The 19,908-nt window shown below is 34.3% G+C and overlaps 2 protein-coding genes and 1 long non-coding RNA gene across 24 annotated transcripts; 2 read left to right on the top strand and 1 right to left on the bottom strand.

Moving 5' to 3' along the window:
- Positions 1 to 2,777: 2,777 nt before the first annotated feature.
- LOC111314056 (WRKY transcription factor 68-like) lies at positions 2,778 to 4,967 on the top strand. 2 transcript variants are annotated; one of them, XR_016332295.1, is made up of 4 exons: positions 2,809 to 3,368; positions 3,682 to 3,825; positions 3,957 to 4,449; positions 4,725 to 4,967. XR_016332295.1 is itself a non-coding variant. In XM_022915055.2 (3 exons), exons 1-3 carry the CDS (start codon positions 2,995 to 2,997, stop codon positions 4,354 to 4,356), a joined length of 918 nt encoding a protein of 305 aa, XP_022770790.1. In that variant the 5' UTR covers positions 2,778 to 2,994; the 3' UTR covers positions 4,357 to 4,967. The 2 variants fall into 2 exon arrangements, 1 of the variants encoding a protein (XP_022770790.1); XM_022915055.2 differs by having other exon boundaries at positions 2,778 to 3,368; positions 3,957 to 4,967.
- Positions 4,968 to 5,829: 862 nt separating this feature from the next.
- On the bottom strand, positions 5,830 to 9,678 carry LOC149512107 (uncharacterized). 19 transcript variants are annotated; one of them, XR_016332299.1, is made up of 6 exons: positions 9,015 to 9,422; positions 8,352 to 8,491; positions 8,140 to 8,224; positions 6,916 to 8,049; positions 6,105 to 6,669; positions 5,830 to 5,993 (listed from the first exon to the last, which is right to left on the bottom strand). It is a non-coding gene; the product is annotated as an uncharacterized LOC149512107 (long non-coding RNA). The 19 variants fall into 19 exon arrangements; XR_016332300.1 differs by having other exon boundaries at positions 5,830 to 6,256; positions 6,598 to 6,669; XR_016332302.1 differs by having other exon boundaries at positions 6,598 to 6,669.
- Positions 9,679 to 10,619: 941 nt separating this feature from the next.
- LOC111314053 (uncharacterized) lies at positions 10,620 to 16,219 on the top strand. Of its 3 annotated transcripts, XR_016332509.1 has the most exons (7): positions 10,620 to 10,773; positions 11,013 to 11,348; positions 11,984 to 12,425; positions 12,811 to 13,109; positions 13,723 to 14,092; positions 14,426 to 14,480; positions 15,047 to 16,219. XR_016332509.1 is itself a non-coding variant. In XM_089752422.1 (6 exons), exons 2-5 carry the CDS (start codon positions 11,046 to 11,048, stop codon positions 14,065 to 14,067), a joined length of 1,389 nt encoding a protein of 462 aa, XP_089608548.1. In that variant the 5' UTR covers positions 10,620 to 10,773; positions 11,013 to 11,045; the 3' UTR covers positions 14,068 to 14,092; positions 15,047 to 16,219. The 3 variants fall into 3 exon arrangements, 2 of the variants coding, with proteins under 2 accessions (XP_089608548.1, XP_022770787.2); XM_089752422.1 differs by lacking the exon at positions 14,426 to 14,480; XM_022915052.2 differs by lacking the exon at positions 15,047 to 16,219 and having other exon boundaries at positions 14,426 to 14,908.
- The last annotated feature ends 3,689 nt before the right edge of the window (positions 16,220 to 19,908 follow it).

Genomic DNA, 19,908 nt, shown 5'->3' with positions numbered 1-19,908 from the left:
TTACCTTTTTACACCCTATGAATTATGGCGTTGTTGGATGGCTTATCGAGTGTCAAGTCTTCCAAGATTACACTCAACATGTGATCTATCGTGATTAGCCTATAATAGTGATCAAATCGTAATTCTTTTATAATTAAGTGATTAAAATAAAAAATTTTATTTAGTATTAGATAACTAAACATCTAATTTATCCTGTAGTGTTTAGTTTAGATTCTACCAAATAAATCTTGTTTTTACCCTGAATTTTTTTTTTCTTTCGTTTTATGAAAAAAAAAACAAAAAAATCAATTCTAATGTAACTAGAATTATTACCTGATTAATTATTCTCTTGTTGGATTGTGATAAATAACTTTGTTTATTTTAAACTTTAAAACCAAGTTAAGTATAATATGGTATCGTATTGGATGACAATTATGAAAGCTACAAGTGGATAAGAGTGTTGTTTGGGGCATTAGGGGGAGAATTTCATGCAATGATAGGCTAATGTAATTTCTTTCGTACATATCTCAGTCACATAGCTAGTCGTTTTATACCTTTCACGAGATACTAGGTGGGAGTAGTTGACATGGAATCAAGTGAAAAACAAAGTAACATGACTCATGATTTTGGGTTTTCTCTTACATCAAAAACAGTTTCATTTCTTTTAAACAACCAATGGTACACTTCTTACATACTATTATATAAATGCACATTCACTTGTAATTAATTTTATGAGATTTACATGCTTGAGGAATTACTTATTGGGTGGGTTCTTTTCTTTATTTTATGAAAAATATTTTATTATATTTAAAATTTTTTATTATCAATTAAAACAAAAAAATAATTTGTTGAATTAATTAATATTATTGAGTGTTTAAATTGAAATTTCATAAGTTAAAATATTAAATTTAAAATACATAAATTTATGTGACCGCTTCATGTCAATACTATTTATTTTAATAAAAAAAAAGTACAAACATGTAATGTGCATATATTAATGGAAAAAAAAAAAAACTCATCTTTATCCTCCCAACAAGGGTGCCATTGATGCGGCAACGGAATACATTGGGATGAAAGGAAAATCCAATGATGTGTGACAAGGCGATAAAAGATCGGAATATATAAAATATAAGATTGAAATAAAAATTTGAAAAAAATGTATTAAATATAAATTTTAAAATTTTATATTAAAAATATTATATAAATCAATTAAATTATTATTTAAATTATATAAATTATCTGTATTTACTAAAAAAAAATGTGAAAAGAATAAGCAAAATTGATCCTTACCCAAAAAAGTTGGGAACCAAATTATTGAAGCATGCAAAGGTAAGTTGAACTTACACGCAAATTATGTCAGCGTGGGATCGACCCATTTGTACTGTGCTTCATGCTACACCGCACGTGCATTATCTTTTTCTTTTTTTTTTTTTTTCATATATTTCCTCCCTCCCCAATGCCTAAAGGCAAAAGAAAGAGAATTTCTGATCTTCTTCCGTTTTTGCCTTTTTCATAGGGATTTTCGCTCGCTGCAAAAAGAAAAAGGTATCCATTATCACCGACTGAATAAGTGAATATTGAGTATATATGCAAAAATTTTAGGGCTTTATTTCAGATCTTTAAGTTGATTCATTTCCTAGCACAGGGGGTTTTGTACACTGATAAATTTGTGATTTTCAAGCCACTATTTCCAGCCGTTAGGTCCTTAATTTCTAAGCCGCAATTCAATGTGTTTTAAAGTTTACTTTTCTTAACATCTCAAGGGAAAGGATTTTGGTTTTTTGTAGTTATGAAATTGGAAAAAAAGAATATAAGCCAAAACTTGAAATTTTCAGTCAGAAAAGAGATGCCATCACCATAGGAGAAAATGTTCAATCTCGAATGTTTCATGCTTTCGATAACTATTCAAACAGTGGAATCAACTTAGACTAAAATTCTTGCATCAATAAGGGAATCCCCTTTGATATTTAAAGGTTCTGTTTTGTGTTTACCCTCCATTAACAAATGCAATCAAGAGTATTGTAATGTAGTTATTTTTATAATATAGGATGTAGTCCCTACATTATCTTTTCCTTTATGGGACGAAAGTCTCATTTACTTTTTAAATTTATATATTAAGCTCAAATTACATTAATACGTTATCTTATTTTCTTAAATAAAATTATCTTATAATGATTATCTGTTTGTTTATAGGACGAAATTCACCACCATACACGTTGCCCCATTTTATTAAAAAAAAAAATCTTATAGAGAGTAATTATTTTAGAAGTTTATTAAATGATTTGAAATTAAAAGTGATTGTATGAAAATAATACAAAATTTAAATATAACCTAATATCCCACATAGTCACATATTATTGAAATTTATATTGATTAATTAAGAAGAATTTATTTCTTTATTAATTAAAGGTGGATTACTGTAAGAGATAATGTTTCAATAATAAAATATTGAATCTAATAAGTTGACGTGAGAAAGTATATTTTTAAATCATTTAGAAAAAAGATTAAATTTAAATTAATTCATACTCACTAGTACGCGCGCATCAATAAACACAAGAGCATGAACAACGGATAACGGAGTGAGTTTAATTTAATACACCCACCAAAGCCAAGTGCTTAACGCCGTAAGAATCTCTCGTGGAGAGGAACTCCGTTCACACTTGAAAGCGTCGTCTAACACATTGTTGGACCACGCATTGAATGACAACCGGCACTGTTGAATGTCGGTCCAACATTTGACCTACAATTACCGGTCAATCCTTTATTTTGTTGCCGTTTTGCCAACCCCTCATTATAGCTCTCTCGCTCTCTCTCTCTCTGTGTTTTCCTTTAGCAAAAAATCTCACTTTCTTCTACACCTAAAACTCTCTCTCTTCCTCACCTACCTTATAAATCAGATCAAACCCTAATCTACTCTTACTTTCTCTCTCACTAAACAAAGCTTTCTCTTTCTTTCTCTCTGTCTTGTGAGTGCAAGGTTTTTGATGAGGAGAAATTGGTGTTTTTGATTGATCCATGGAGAGAAAAGAGGGTGTAAAGATGGAAGATGTATTGGGAAGCTCATCATTTTCTGATTATATAGCGAATAGTTTCCCATTACAAAGTATATTTGATTTGAGTAGTGAAGGAGAGACGATCCCATTAGGGTTTATGGAGTTGCTGGGTGTTCAGGACTTGAGTCCTCCTTTGTTTGATATGGCAAAGCAGGTTCCATCTCTCGTAACCCAAGCCATGAATCATTCTTCCACGAAGATCGAGTCTCCTGAGGTTTTTAATCAGCCTGCTACTCCCAACTCTTCCTCGATTTCATCAGCATCAAGTGAGGCTGTCAATGATGTGCCTGTTAAAGTAGATGACCAAGAAGAAGACCAGCAAAAAACCAAGCAACAGTGAGTATAGTTCTTTATCTTTGTTACCTTTTTTTTTTTAAATTTGTTCTCTTTTTCTTTTTCTTAAAATAAAAAGAAGGAGAGAGAGAAATCCGTGTGAGAAACGACTAAGACAAAGAAGGGTCTTTTATGTCTATGTCTATGTTTGAGTTTGTATTTTGGTTTGCTGTTAAACAGAAGCCCCATTTGGAAACTAATTTGGAAAAGAAATGAAGTTTTTGTTTTTCATCAAATTGATTTGAAGCGGATGAAGAGAATTGTTTTATTTATTTATTTATATTTTGCCTTTTGGCGTTTGTGATGGTGGGTCTAGGTTGAAACTCAAGAAGACAAATCAGAAGAGACAGAGAGAGCCGAGATTCGCGTTCATGACGAAGAGCGAGGTTGATCATTTGGAAGATGGGTACAGATGGAGAAAGTACGGCCAAAAAGCTGTAAAAAACAGCCCGTTTCCTAGGTACCAACTTCAATGTTCAAAGTTTAACCCATTTTAGTCCCTTCATTCTGTATTCTATTCTTTTTTACCACTTTAGATAATTTTCAGACAACAAATTTGATGGGTTAATTTGCACTGTCTAATTTCCCTAGGAGTTATTATCGTTGCACCAGCACCTCATGTAATGTGAAGAAAAGAGTTGAGAGATCTTTCAGTGATCCGAGCATTGTGGTAACCACTTACGAAGGCCAACACACTCACCCCAGCCCAGTCATGCCTCGACCAATTATTGGTAGTGCTCATCTGAGTTCAGGCATTTCTACCGGAGCCCAAGCAACCTTTGGCATGCCAATGCAAAGGGCTTCATCTCACTATCAGCAGCATCAACAGCCATTTTCCAATAGCTTGTCTCCTTTGAACTTCGGCTACAATGGTTCTATTAACGCAAGTTTTATTCATGAGAGGCGTTTTTGCACCCCAGAGCCGTCTTTGTTTAAAGACCATGGCCTGCTTCAGGACATTATACCGTCCCATATGATGAAAGAAGAGTAGGTTAGAACACCCATTACCGCTATATGTAATTCTCTCACAGACTTGGGTGAAAGGAGGTGTCGATGAAAAAGGAAAATGATCAGTTAATTGCTGGTATGTAATTTTCATGCTGACAGGTGGCGATTTTTCTTGTACAAGGAACCCGCTGCTATTTTATACAAACCTTGAAGAATATTAATGTTACAGTGTTGGTTTTACTTTTTGATCCAATGCAGGAATTTAGTTTCTTATTTGGGGCTGGTTTTGTCATTTTTGCCTCATTTGGTGGTTCTTGATATGTAGAGATTATACACCACGGAAATTTGGTTCTTTCTTCTTTAATTCTTCTGACAACTCGTTTGTCCTATTTCTTTGTTTTTGTTTTCAAGGAATGTGCATCGATTCCCATTGAAAGTACTACAGTTGAGATTTTGAGGGCTAGGGTTTCTACAGAGAACAATTAATGTGGAAGCTAGAAAAGCTTTCTAGTTGTCTGGGAATCGACGAAATCCAAATTTTTCGTAGCAGTGATGAGGCCTGCAAATTGTAAGAATTTGGTGCGAAAGAAAATTTATGTGCTGTATCTGTATATGCTTGATGGAACAATAACTCGACTAGACCTCTTTTTTGCATGAGTTACATAAATAACTCCAATTTTCTTGCGTCTATCTCATAGATTTGGTTCATTGAATGGTGGGGTGGGTATTCAATTTATTGTATGAGAGATGAAAACCTTTTGCATAGACATGCAGCTCGGAGCATGATTCTTTTATTCTGGTATATATCATGGGGCTGAATTTCAAATCGCTATCCACACTTTCTTTGTGGTTGTATGTCTGCTGGCCATGTGAATTTGTCACTGCCAAGAATATATTGTTGCCTGGTTGATCATTGGGGAAAATGGTTATGGACGCAAAATGGCAAATCAACTGCCTTTCATGTAGCTAAAAGAATAACCTCGAGTTCAGTCAAATAATCCATTACGTGATTCCTAGGGCCTACTACAGTCCGCCTAGGACTGTTACTTTTATTGCACTGTAATACTGGCCATTTTCAAGAAAATTTATGGTAGCAAATAAAGCAACGTGGGAATATACACCAAGTCCCGAAAGCTATATTTGAATGCCTGAGAAGAGAGCGGTTAACCTAGGCCGTTTAGCAAGCTAAGATAAAAGAATAGTTATCCATACGCTGCAATTAATGCGTAGGTTACCAAAGTGTGAAACGTGACGTGGGCCTAACGTTCGGCCTAATAATAACCCCTCAGGAAATTCCGATGTAATAAAAACCTAAAATGATCACCAAGGAGTCTTAAGCCTGACAGCGGTTACATCTCCGCATGCTTCCGTGTTAATGGCCATGTCCAAAAACACTCACCCGCGATGGGTTTGAGGGTAAAAACATTAACAAACTGCCTTGCATAGCTGTAAATTTCCATTTTCATTCGGTACAATTAACACTTAAAGCTGCAATAAAACAACATATAGCAACAGATTTAATGTTGAAAGCAACGGATCTAACATTCAATTTCGAATAGTAAATCTCGTTTACATAAGTTAACAAAAACAAACAAGAGTCAGTATTTCACTAACAGGATTGTGATTACATGAGCATCCTGCCTGCTATCCTACCAACATTTAATCACATGAGCATCCTGCCTGCAAGTTATCCTACCAACATTTAATCACTTTAAACCAGGAAACAAGAGATCAAAGGAAGGGGATAAAAAAATAAATAACTACTATGTATATGAAACGAAACTTATGTACCCTAATAACAACTAGATGATGTCCTAGAAAGAATCGCTCAGACAGCAATGACAGCAGCATCCCTCCGAGTCTAAAACATGCTTTACAAAGCTGCGACTACAGTTCTTAATTAAATTACCCCACTTAGTGTGCTTGTTTTTGAGAGTGAGCAACTGCAAGTAAAGTAAAAGCAAAACAGTGTAGACTAGGATAATCTTTGAATATTCCGTGTGGTTCTGTAAAACTCTCTGCTTTAACAAAATTCTTCAAAATGGAGCCTAAGTTATAGCTACTCAAACTACAAATTAAGAGAGAGAGAAGACCGAGGTGGCTGAGGAGAATGAGTGTTCCAAGTTTAGCACATGTGCCTTATCTACATGTGTTTCTTACTATTATCACAAATAGCAACTTGTTAACAGAACACAACTAGCATGAGAGGCTAGAGAAAATGGGGCAACCAATAACCTATGCAACATGCAAATTCCATGAGAATGTGTAATTAGGATGCTGGAACCTGATACAGTTAAACACAAGTTGTATCAACAACTGGACTTTTTTCTGACATTATCTGCAGATGGTCCAGTCCCTGGAAAATCAGGATACACTGAATTTAAGCAAATCATACCTTCATCCAGAAATGACATAATAAGAGAATAGTTTACAACATGAAGCATCCACAGATGCAAAACACATGAAAGAGATTAAATTAAATCATCCATCTCAGTTTACTAATCAGTTACTTTTACCACATCTCTGAACTGAAAAAAGGGTGCAATGCAAAAAAATGAAATATTAAAAACATGTTCAAAGAAAAAAAAGCACAAATTCTGACCAATGTAGACAAAGCTCTTGGACTTTAAGTTTCTAATGCATGAGACAGGTCTGAACCTGCACCTCTGAATTTTGAGAAACTCATTATGTAGAAGGAACAGTTGAGTGAGAATGAAGCTGTTGGCCAGGATTTTGCAGCTTTCGCTGCTTCTGCTACAGCTTCTCAAATAACATGAATTCCTCTGGCTTATTCCACTGCATCATGTAGGTTGCTCAAATCATTTGGAAAGAAAATTTACAAATTGCAAAATGCAACAATGATATATAAGGCAGGAAACTAACTATGCTTTCACAAGTGACACAATTATAGTAATAATTATTTCCATCTGGACAGGTGTGTCCAGTCACACTAAGGTGGAGCCACTTTCTCAAGACTGGGGTATTATAGGTGCAATTGAAGTAGAAACAATGTTTGGCTAATTCCAGTCTATGGAGAGTGAGTAAAATGTTACATTGGAGTCAAATATTAAATTAACAGCACATCAACATAAAGGGGAAAAAGTAAACAGAGAGAAGGAAAAGATAATAACGTCAACATTTTTTAAGTGAATCCTTTTCACAGGAGTCTGCTTGGGCATTGCGGGTCAGGTATCATGACAAATCATTCTTCAAAGAACGAAGAACAAGCATGCAATGTTGCAAATGACGTGAAAGTTACATCTATTTCCTATATAAATTCAAGAGTTCTTTTTTAAGGTACAACCTGTTGAGGCCCCAAAAATTTGAAAAAAAACCTATTCTTTTCAAGGTATAAGCAGAAAAGCCTTTTTATGTTCATTCAGTTATCCGCATTTGCATAAAAGACTCCTCTGCAAAGAGAATCATATTGTCCATAGCAGATTTTAACAGTTAAATGTGTTAAAAGTTGGCAGGATTTTCTAGGTGTAGAATATTGAGAATAGGTCTAAAAGCAATACATATAAGTTCTAAATAGTCAACACTTACCAAGGCAGTCTTGTTCAGCATAAGCATATCCTACTTTGACAGTATTTAATTCCTGGAAAAAGCCAATTTACTAAAAAGTGAACCACTAACCATTTAACCAAGAAACTGTAACCAACACCCGTGGAAGGTTCTGTGTTGCAACTTTACAAGTCCAGGACAAACAAACAAGTGTCTGAACGCAGTTTATTTTCTGAGAACAGCCACTTTGTTTAGAACAACCTCACCAGTTTTGCATACAAATAAAATCATAACCCAAACTAGATTATAAAAATTTCTATACCATGTTGTTCACCGATTTTCTTATCCATTGGTTGAATAACCTCAACAACATTTCCATTTCCATGTTCTTGAAACAAGGAGCTGATCTAAAAAAAAAAGAAGAAAATATCCAACAGTTACTCATTTCACATACTCAATGAACTACTATGAGAAAGTTATGGTAAGAAGTGGGAACTAATAACTATAAGAAGCATAGTCCCCTTCACCAATCACATTTTTTAGATATAGATTCAAGAAACCAGTATCAGACGTAAAATAGGGAAGACAATGATAATGGCTTATGGTTTCTTCAGTTGCTGTTCTTGGAATCATTGCTTCATAGAGTTTTGCAAGATTGCTTCCCTCAGTATGCTCTGATTTGTTTAAGAAAAATGAAAAGCAATTATGAATGTAGTGACCTTCCAAAAATGTTTATAAATTGTACAGATAATGAAATAAATCCCATGAAAAATATAAAAAGGCAATTGGGCAAAACCGATGTGAGCATAAATACTTATCATATTTGGTGCATAGGATGATAGAAAAGATAGAATGATAATTATTCTATAGTATAAGATGATTCAATCCTTTCAAAATGAAAAAGATTATTTTTAATCTATAGAATTAAATTTACATGTCCTATTATACCTTTAAAAATTACATTAATAATTTAAATTATATAAATTTTGAAAAAAAATAATTTTAACCGATAAATAAATGATCATATTTTAATCTTTATACACATCAAATATAAAATACATAACATTATTTAATTTAATCTTATTTATAATATTATCTTATCGTATATCGTATCATTATCTTGTTTACCAAATATTACCTAAGAGTATAATAATAGTAAAAATAGAATTAAAAGATGATAGGATAATATAATGTTACCTAGAGAAGCTCCTCGACCGAAATGTTGAAACTTGAAACCTCTCTTTCGACCGGAATTGGAACCGCTGGCTGGTGTTCAAATTATTGGTGGTGCTCAAAGCGTTGATGCTGGCTAGGCTGGCGTTCGAATTGTTGGTGGTTATGGTGGTGGTTGAAACGGTGATTGTGGTGGTTATGGTGGTGGTCGGCAGGGAAATTAGGTCTGTGGTTATCGGGAAACCGAGGAGTCGAATTTAACGGTTGGTGATCGTTGAACCTTTCTCCGCGGTCCCTACGTCTCTCCATGTATGCTTACGATTGGTTCAAAACCCTGGATGAAAAATATTGTGAAACGAACACGAGGAAGACCAGGAGAAAATTTCGGCGGCTGAAGGATTTCAACCATAAAAAAAATTATAATATGGGGGATAAGATATCATTCGAATGTAGGACCCATAAAGGGCATTGGGGAAAATAAAATCAAAATGGATCCCTTTGATTTTAGGTGGGCTAGGCTGGGTCCAGAAGTAAGAAAGACATTATTTTTAGTCCATGGAACTTTTTTTTGGTTCTGATGGATAGTCCATTAATATTTTCCGATAGGGCCTTAGAAAGTAGAAGTAGAAAATTTTTTCTTTTCTTTTTTTTTTTTGCTCTGATCAATGAAGATTTAAGTACAAATCTTAATCTTAATCTTAATTTTTTTTTTTTGAAATTTGATATATGAATCACTGCAGTTTTTACTAAATATCTTAAAGAACATTGGTTTTTTATGAATTATTGATATATAGATATCTACTAAATTTTCAAAATTGTTTGTGTAAAAAATAAAATCAAATTTCAAAGCAATAAATGGGTATTAAAAGAATGTATTGTGTAATCACACATTTTTTGTACCTTTGTTCACTTAATATGGTCATGAGAATGGACGCAAAAATTTGTTATAAAGAAATAAGATAAATAAATATTCAAAAAGGTATCGTTTTTGTAGCAACAATTATAGTTAATAATTACATGATTTATTAATAAATTATTATACCTTTTGTTTTAGTAATCAAAATTTACTCTTAAATGATTGCAAGTAAAAAGAAAAAAATCACTTAATTCATTAAGAAATATATAAAAAAAGTAGGGGAAAATGTGAAGGAAAAAAGTATGGGTGAGAAAAAAAATTGAAAATATTGAAAATTGATTTGAAATTATAATATTTAATTTGATTTATTTTTTTATTCAATTTTAGATTTAAATTTGATTGTAGATCGAGAGGTAAAAAATAAAAATAAAATAAATTGAATCAAATTATATATTTTATTAATTTTACATATTTTTTAATAAAATAAAATACTAATTTTATATCAAATTTATTTTAAAATATTAAAAATTTATATTAAAATAATATAAAAATTTTGAAACCAACCAATCGAATTGAAACAATAAAGTTTAATTCAATTTAAATTAAATCATATAAAAAATTGATTCTGAATGTAGACCAAATTGAAAAAATTCATAATAATATCCGAAAAATCAAATAAAATCCGATAAGATTTTAACTATTATTATCACCCGGGAAAAAATGAGGGTTGGGAAATAATGTATTTCAAATAAAAAGAGGGCTAAAATAAAATTTCTACAAAAAAAAAAAAAAAGGGGTTACAAATGAAATATTTGTTAGGGAAAAATGATCAACAAGACAGAATTAAAAGCCCTAGCCCTATCAGCTTTCTATTCATCGTCGAAGTAAATATTGCCATTCGCCGCTCAAAAGCTTCGTTTACCCGGTGTAATTTCCTTTGCCCTCTTTTCTTTTCTGCGTTTTCCCTTCCTTTGCCTTTTGCTTTCTTTTGCTCTTTGAGTGAATTTTCTATGTTTGTGGTGTTGTATTATTATAAATAGATTGATGGGAAGGCAATTCAAAATCTAGAAACAGTGCTGTAATTTTATAGTTCCTCATATATATAGTTTTCTTCTTGAATTGTTACTCCATATAATAGGTATTGATGAATACAATTGGTTACGCAGGAAATTATATATGGTTAGTTTGTTTTAATATCAATGGGAAACAGTCCAGACCCAGATATCGATGATGACTTCAGTGAAATTTACAAGGAATACACTGGCCCGCCGGGGTCTACGGTTTCAAGAGCACAAGATAGGGTGAAAGAGAATAAACGTTCCCATGCTGGTTCTGATGAAGAAGAGGAACAGCGTGACCCAAATGCTGTGCCCACCGATTTCACCAGCCGTGAAGCTAAGGTTTGGGAGGCTAAATCCAAGGCTACCGAGAGAAATTGGAAGAAGAGGAAAGAAGAAGAAATGATTTGCAAAATATGTGGAGAATCAGGCCACTTTACTCAGGTATTAACTATCAAGTGATTCTCATTTCTGTGCAAATGTATAATTAGTTGTTTCGGATATTATGAATCACATGTGTGGTGAGCGTATTACCCGTGCACATATAGGTAAACCCCCCAACCAAAAGTTTCTTCTTTGTGCCTTGGCAGCAGTTTTAATTGATAGATAGCTTGGTAATTTTCCTTTTTGGTCGAGGAGCAGGACAGCGGAGTTTTATTCACTCCATATTATCAAATAGTGGCACCTTTAAGTGTTCCTTTACAGCTAGCGAGTTGCATTGAGGTCCTTCTAAGCCTTTCACATGCCAACTTGAGAGTAGAAATTAACCTTGATGCCTGTTTTGGCAGTCCATTAATTAAGTTGATCAGTCATCTGTCTTGATAATTCCTCATGTGTTGGATTTGATAACTGGTGATCTTGGTATTAGTTAGGTCTACTATTGCCTTCTTGAGCTCCCATCTTTTTGTAATCTCTTTCCTCTTACACTTTCTTATTGAGGTAATGGCTGATATCCCTGTTTGACTGAGGTAGAATATCGTTTTTCTTTTTGTTTCTTTTTTATTGAGCTTGCTTTCCTAGAGAAGGAGAGCATTTTTTTCTTGTTTTCTTAAGTACTGTGCTGTTTGACACATTTATAGGGTTGTCCCTCCACTCTTGGAGCAAGTCTCAAGTCTCAAGATTTCTTTGAAAGGGTATCTGCTAGAGAACCACATGTAAGAGCACTTTTCACAGAGAAAGTTATACAGAGGATTGAAAAGGATATAGGTTGCAAAATCAAAATGGATGATAAATTTATAATTGTTAGTGGCAAGGATAGGTTAATATTGAAAAAGGGTGTGGATGCTGTACACAGAATAAAGGATGAAGGTGATCAAAGGGATTCTTCTAGTTCTCACAGGAGTAGATCAAGGTCACCTGAGCGAAGTCCTGTTGGTGCACGGTTGCGACGCCCTGCATCACAAAGGGCTCATTCAGGGCCACGTAATTCATCACACTTTCGAAGATTTGGCAGGCAAGATAAGGCTGTGGAAGACCGTGTCCGTGAGGATCTGAGGAAATTTTCTAAATGTTCTCCGCAAGGTAGGGACAGCATAGGATATGTTTACGGCATCCATACAAAGCTGGTAATCCCATGCTTGTGGCTTGTTGGTTCTCTAGGTTATCCTGTGTGTTCTCTCATAATGTTTCATGATTGTAAATCTTAATAATGCTGCTTATTGCTTATCATTTGTTTGCAGCAAGAGGTAAGTTCTTATGTTCAAGCTTTATGTGTTCGATTCTGAAGTAAATGTCAAGAGTTGGTCCGAATTGAATGGGTTGTATCCAAAATGACTTATTTTCTGAAAGCATTTCTGGATTGCAATGGATGGGTTCACTTCGCGAATATAAGATAGTATGCCTAGTTAAAAGCTGATCTATGTTAGCATTTGAATCAACTGCTTACCATACTCTTCATTTCATGAAGCTTATGGTAATGATGGAGCTAGAAGTCGCTCAAGCCACTTTAAATCTCCGGGTCGTTTACCTTATGCTGGCTACACATATAATTCCTATGATGGTCATAATCAAAACATGGGGGCTAATAGAACTGATGGATGGGATACCGAGACACAGGGATCTGTTTTAAAATCTGGCAATCAGTTTGAATACCCTGGCTTCCCTCAACCATTAGATGAGTTGGAATTAGAATATAAGAGCGAGGCAATGGAACTTGGGAGAATTCGTGATAAGGAAGAAGATGAAGAGAATTTTAAGCATCGAGAGGTAAGATATTTATCTTGTTTGACTGTGGTATGGGCTTTTGGTGCTAACTGACTTTTTTGGCAATCCTAGATCTTTCTGGGATATGCTAAGCTTTTTGAAACTTTAGGGATCGAAGGGTGATTATAATTTTCCTAACTAGTAATTAACTGTAATGGACACCATGAAGTTCAAGATTCTAAAACCCCCAAAAAAAGGATTTTGTTCCAGTTTGTTTTTTAGTAGCACATTTTTCTTGAGAGCTGTATGGATTTCGGTCTATACCCTTTTTATTCATTCTTCTAGAGCTAATCTGTATTTCTTTTAGATTATTATGTTCATGGAAATCCATATACCATTTAGATTGTATATGGGCTTCTTATTGTGTGGATTGAATGTTAGAGATTGCCATTTGAGGTATCTACGGTGTCATTGAGCTGTAACATTGAATTATCTAACCTCTTTTACAAAGTTAAATTCATTGTCCTTAAAGAACTGCTGTTACAATGGGGAATGAGAAGAAAGAACTGCTGTTGTGTAGTGTTCATCATTAAATCATCTAGGGAGAGCTGTTCTGCTGTTTGCTGTATCAGTAGGGAAATTCTGATTTTATGACATCTGGTTTTACAAATTTTAGACTATCAAGGAGATGAGAGACAACTACATCAAGAAATTGGCTATATTAAGGGGCGCACATACAAAACAATGGGAGGAGTTTCTTCAATTGGATGCCCAAAGGCATCAGCAACTGGCGCAGCAACAAATGTCTGTTTCTGGCTTTGGTGCTTATAAACAGCAGGCTTTTTCTGAATATGATGGCTTGTCATTCAATGCTCATTATGCTGGAGCTAATTTACCCATGGATTCAAGGGGCAGGTACTCAAATCCTATGGAAAATTATCCTTCTAGATCTCGTGACTCTTATGGTGAGTTTCAACGTCAGAGGCGTGAAGATTTTGGGAAAGCTTCCAATCGGTACTAAATCAATATACTGTGGACTTGATTTGGTGAGTTATCTCACTCTTTAATAAGTAATGGGAAAAGATCATTGATTCTGTTCATTTCTTTTCTTGCTCCATTCCTTTGTTGTTCTTGATCTTGTCCAAATTTGTGGCAAACATCTTGTTGCATAAGATGTGAATCTTGTTGTGTGGATGAGAAACATTAGCCAATTGTTTTAATTCTCTTGTTACTTGTTTGAAAGATTGGTAGAGGGTTTAGGTTGTTAATTTAGAGTTTTACTTTGTTAGGAAAGCTGTTAGCAGAGTTGTTCTTGTGGGTATTGCTGATTTTATTTCTTCTTTCAAATTAGTTTAAAGCTTTGCTCCAAAAATTTTCAGGGTCCACCAGATCTTGGTCAGGTAGGGGGTAATATGATGGTGAGCTCAAGTCTAGGTAAGTATGTTGGTTCTGTGTCAGAGTTACGGAGGGAACAATGCTGCTTCATTGATGTTTTATTGCAGTTGTTCCAATTTCAATTTGATAATTTGGCTGTGTCCAGAACTTCTTTATTTAAAGATGTCAGATACAGTTTTTTGTTTTTAGTTATAGTAGAAATATTTGGAAATAAGCCTTTTCCTTAATGATTGTTGATTTGCATTAAGTAATGCACTCTTCAATTTTAGAGGACAGCACGAGAACTTTTTCCATTTTGTTTTGTATTATTTGATTTTGTCTGCCTCTGCTGTGGTTGGACCAATATTGGGAAAAATCCTTCATATTATTTTGGGGGGGAAAAAAAATCTCTTGACTTCCTGTGTGTTATTTGTGTACTATTGGGGTGCCCATTCTCCAGGTAGTTAAATTACCAGGTTTTTATTTCTCTTTCAAGTGATTTGGTGTTAACACAATTGTTTTGGTTTGAAGTGGTCAGCAAACCTTGATATCATTGTATCATAGAGCTTTTATTAGTTGACAAGCAACTAGGCTAGCTGATATTTGAGTTGGTTGGTTGAAATCAGGTATCGTTCAAACTGTGGAAATTCAGGTGATTTTCCTGAATTAGTGATCTGCTATCCGAAACTTCATTTGGCTTTCATTTTAAGGTTTCTTTACAGCTTAACGAAGTATGTTAAGTACACACCTGCATGTGTTTGATGGTTTGCTTATGGTGGTAAGAACATTTGGCTGCCAAAAGCTTGGTTTAATTACTTCTGGTGGATACTTTGGTGCTCCCACTGGGCGTTAGCCATTAATATCATTTAGTCCATTGATTTATTTGGAATGCGTGGGCTTTGCTGTATATTTTGGTTTGTGTATCAAGGAATGTATGCAGCCTTCATCGCCACAGGGATCACATAGTGAGGTCAATTTGCCCAATATATTATTACAAGAGATTTGTGTGGTTCCCAAATTTTTTTAATTCAATTATGAAGATATGCAGCCATCAGTCACGAAATGCAGTGCACAGCTGCCAGTGCATTTTACTTGTGATTATTATTATTATTATTATTGTTGTTGTTGTTGTTATATTTTAAAAGGAAGAAATATGTTCTTTGTTAGAACTTGAAGAGAACATTTGTTGACGTAGAATATTTGCTGGCGTTGGAATACATCAGGAACCTAATAGTCTTTACCTTAATGTATTTGGAAAATTTTAGTAGGCTTAGGCAAAATGGTTGAACGTGTAGAAAAACACTAGGCCGAATGATACCTTGGAGTAAATCGACAGTGTACTAGCTTATGGCAAAGCCCACTAGACAGTACAGGAGGTGATCATTTCATCGACGATTGGGTTTTGGACGCTTTAAGGTTCATAATCATGGATCAAGGCTCAGTCCAAATGTTGAATGTGGGTAATTTGTCGGAAATGCCATGAGGAGCCGAAGTTATGATCACCGGCTCATGTTCGTAGGCTGGGACGCTCAACTCATGAGTTCATCAACGTCCTCGTAAATGGAATTTATGTTCATTAATGAAGGGAACCAGTTATCTGGTTAGAGCTCAGACTCATTCCAGTGCAAACTCAGTGGGAGTGGTGGGGAGTTTTCCTTTTGTTTAGTTTCTGCAAGAATGAAGGTTGTTACGTGTTTATGTATGGTCTTCTTTTAACTCATGAATAGCGAAGTAACGTTGATCACAGAGTAGGTTTTTTGCTTGTAATTTTGTTTAATAATATGCTTTATCAAAAAGAACTTGAAAGAGGTGGCTCTGCTATCCAATTAAAACAAATGGTACTTGCTAAAACCTTATTTGAATAATTGGCAATACGATTTCAGAGGACTATGTTCTGAGCTAATTTTATGAGTATATAAATGTTGTATTTACCGATAAAACGTAAAACCTCGTTGTAACTTGCAATTATATCACTTTTTAGAATCTTTGGTGTCAAGTTAAAAGATTATCTTCAACATCAGCAATACAAGCCCTTATACATAGATAAGAACTTTCACATCTGCATGCACCGAAATGATCAATGATCAGTGAATATCGAGTCAAATTCCTTTCAGTTTCTCTAGTTTAATGAATGCAACCTAATGGATTTCTATGCGCATAACGGGTATAAAGTAGATGCTGGAAAACAAAGTAGTGTACCGTTGGTTGAGAGATGGCCATCTACGTACACTTGGTTCCTTTCTGTGGCAACATAATTGAAACAACAGTCACTGACAAGGATAGTAGAAAATTGGGTGCTCAGCATTTGCTCCAAGTTCATGTTCAATGGGCAAGTAGTTATTGCAGGATTGAACTGTAAATGGATGTCCCATCCGATAAGATCAATGAGCAGCAAAATTTTCACCTTACAACCCTGTGTTGACACCAAGTGCCTCTTTATCCAACCCCTTCACATAAACGACATGCCTCTGTCTATCAAGAGCTTTCTACGTGACTCCAATGTAATTTTTGCGGGAATTGAAATTGAGGAGACTGTGTTTAAAAACCAGAATGAGTATGGACCGAGTTATACAAAGAAAATTGATGTTCGTTCCTTGGTCAAGGTACATTTCCCATTGAGCTTCTTTGGACAACCTGGTTTAAAAGCTGTTGCTAATCGATCGATGGGGCTCCATAAATGGAGACCAAGTGATGATGAGTGCCTAAAGAACATGGACTCTAGGTTACTTGATGTGGAGCAGGTTAAGTTTGCATGTATTGATGCATATGCTTTATACAGAATTGGACACAAACTTCTCAAGGAGATGTGATGGAGTTCTTTGCTGTGTTTCTACATTTTGTTTGGATTGACAGAAAGATATGAACAACAATGTGTTCAATAGATGGAATTAATATTTTCCTGCTTTTCCTAATCCCAATAGATCGTATTGAGCATATATTTATATTTAGCTACAAAATGCTTCATTTGATCTTAATTCAAACAGCAATGCTTCAAACTATGGGTACCGTTGTATCTGACATTTTATCTATGGGTTCTACATTGAGCTACTACCACTCAAAATCTACTTTCTGGCCAGTCATTTATCTGCTTAATTATATCTTACTTATTAGTTTAATGATTGGCAATATATTGATATCTGTTGAATGAACAGATCAAATAAATTTGATAGAAGAAGTATTGGACTTTCCCTCCCATTCCATGTTAAAAGTCAAATTACTTCTGCTGATAAGATCAATTCAAAGAATAGTTGGTTTACCAATTATCAGTGCCCTGCTGTAGCCAACTCCATATCATTCAGAGCAGTTCCCAGGGAGTCTTTCCTTAGCTAAATGCAGGCAGCTGTGACATGAATTTAGTAGTGAGTCAAGATTCAAAGCTTCAATTAACAGCTTATTAATTATTCATTCTTCCAAAGAAATTGTTCAGGAAGCCTATTTCATGCCTATTAAGTATCCTTTTGCCGTTTTCAATGAGTATAACTGCAGCAACTGTTGCAATTTCTTCTTTTCCCTATTAAATCTTTTTACTGGGTTATCCAGCAGATGAATCAACATACATTGATGAAAACCATAAAACTTTTGGTATTGTTTATTGTAAATCTCATCATAACCCAGACTGAAGCATAAAGCAACTATTGTCATTTTACTCGGTGCATATGGATGGAGATGATGGGATCTTCATCTTTGAGTTACATTAATAAATTAAATTTTCTTTCATTCTTAAGATTTGAATCAGAAAATTTAAGTTGAAATTTCAAGTACTAATATAAATCTATTTCAACTTATGATAATATTGGAATGACTTTAATATATAATCCATAATCATAACCTGCGATAATTGAAACCTATCCACATATATATATATATAGTATATGGTGAGCTTGTAATGATATGATAGACATATTTCATTGTGGGTTGGCTGCCGACGTTTCACATAATTTGACAAATGCCAATCTTTAATTAAAGATGCATGTCCTCGCCCATCGCACAAAATTTATAAACATAATATTGCAAGTTATTTCTCTTGCAAAGCTGCAATACATAGGAGAACCCTGTCGGCTTATAAGCTGTACAAAAAATTGTCCCTGAAAACTAAAAAAAAAGTACTTTCTAGACAATCTTGGCAAATTCATTGAATTGCAGTTCCAGGGGCAACTTCTAATACATGTTCAGACTTCAAGCATTATGGTTTAGGATCATAATTGATTGATCCTGTTCTTGTGTAGTTCCTTTCCTGGTGTATTTTAAAACCATTGAACTCAGATTCTGGATAAGACATTCAACTGAGTAGTGCTGCACCAAGTTCCTTTCCTTTGAAGCCCATCATGTACATTTAACCTACTAAATAAATATTTATTTATGAATTTATGAAAGTAGTGCTGCATTAAGTTTTGGATTATGGAGGATTCAAATTTATTCCTCCTCTTCACTGATATTCAGCCTCTTACCGAAGCCCAATCCCTTAATATTAAAGGCGTATGGGTTTTGGACCTTTTGGGGGTTCCATGACATTTCTTTTTTCCCTTATCTTGATTCTTCTTCTGATCAATTCCTTTGTTTCCATGGCAAAATATCAGGCTTGCAAACACGTACGGACGCAAGCACGGTCGGTCGCACTCGCTTTGACTTCATCAATTTATTGCCACGATGCTTTCTCCGAGCTTTGAGTTTGTCATCTGTTTACCAATTACTACCTGGAAAGCAGAAAATTAGACGTCGAGGTGAAGGAAACATTCACAAAAGTTTACTCGTATTAATTAATGTTGATGAGATTTAACTCGGTCGTTGAGACCTACACGATGGAGAAAAAGAAATTTCTGCAAGAGTAGTTTAAGACGTTTTCAGCCTATGTAATAATTAATATACCACCCATAGCCTTTGGTAGTAGTCTTTCCAATATTCTGATATATACTCTAGGTTTATAAAAGTTTTTTCAATGTCCTGCAAAATAATTCCATTTCTAGATTTTTTTTAGATTCAAATATCTATAGATTAATTAATATGCAGCTTATTTAATTAAGACACCAACAAACTGTCAACAAACAATAAATCATTTAAAGTAAATGAGATTTTAATTTAGTAACAAAAAAAAAAATTTAAAATTTTAAGTTCAAGTTTTATTATATATGAATTTGATTATTTCTCTTATCATAATCAAATTAATTTGATTCTTGAACACAAAATAGTTTTCCTGAAAAGAATTGGTCAAAACATGATCGGCTACCGAGATTCATTTCTTATATTATCAGTTTTTACCAAATTAATTACTATGTTTTATTTTACAATATCCCATGAGCAGAATAACGGTTTACTTTCAGGGGCCTTGGTTTTATATTTCTTTATCTTTTAAGATAGCATCTGATTCAATGCTTATTTTTTGGGACCCAACATAGAATCTAGATCTCTTGCAACATATCCTGAATTGCTATGATCTCTATGCTCTATCAAGGACCGTAAACTTCCAAATTGAGATTGGTTTCTCATCTAC

The sequence above is a fragment of the Durio zibethinus genome, chromosome 23, assembly GCF_047325235.1.
Source record: "Durio zibethinus cultivar Kanyao isolate XHJ-2024 chromosome 23, ASM4732523v1, whole genome shotgun sequence".
In the NCBI taxonomy this organism is placed as follows: domain Eukaryota; kingdom Viridiplantae; phylum Streptophyta; class Magnoliopsida; order Malvales; family Malvaceae; genus Durio; species Durio zibethinus.
The sequence above is the reverse complement of the archived record's forward strand: the minus strand, read 5'-3'. Positions and strand labels throughout refer to the sequence as shown.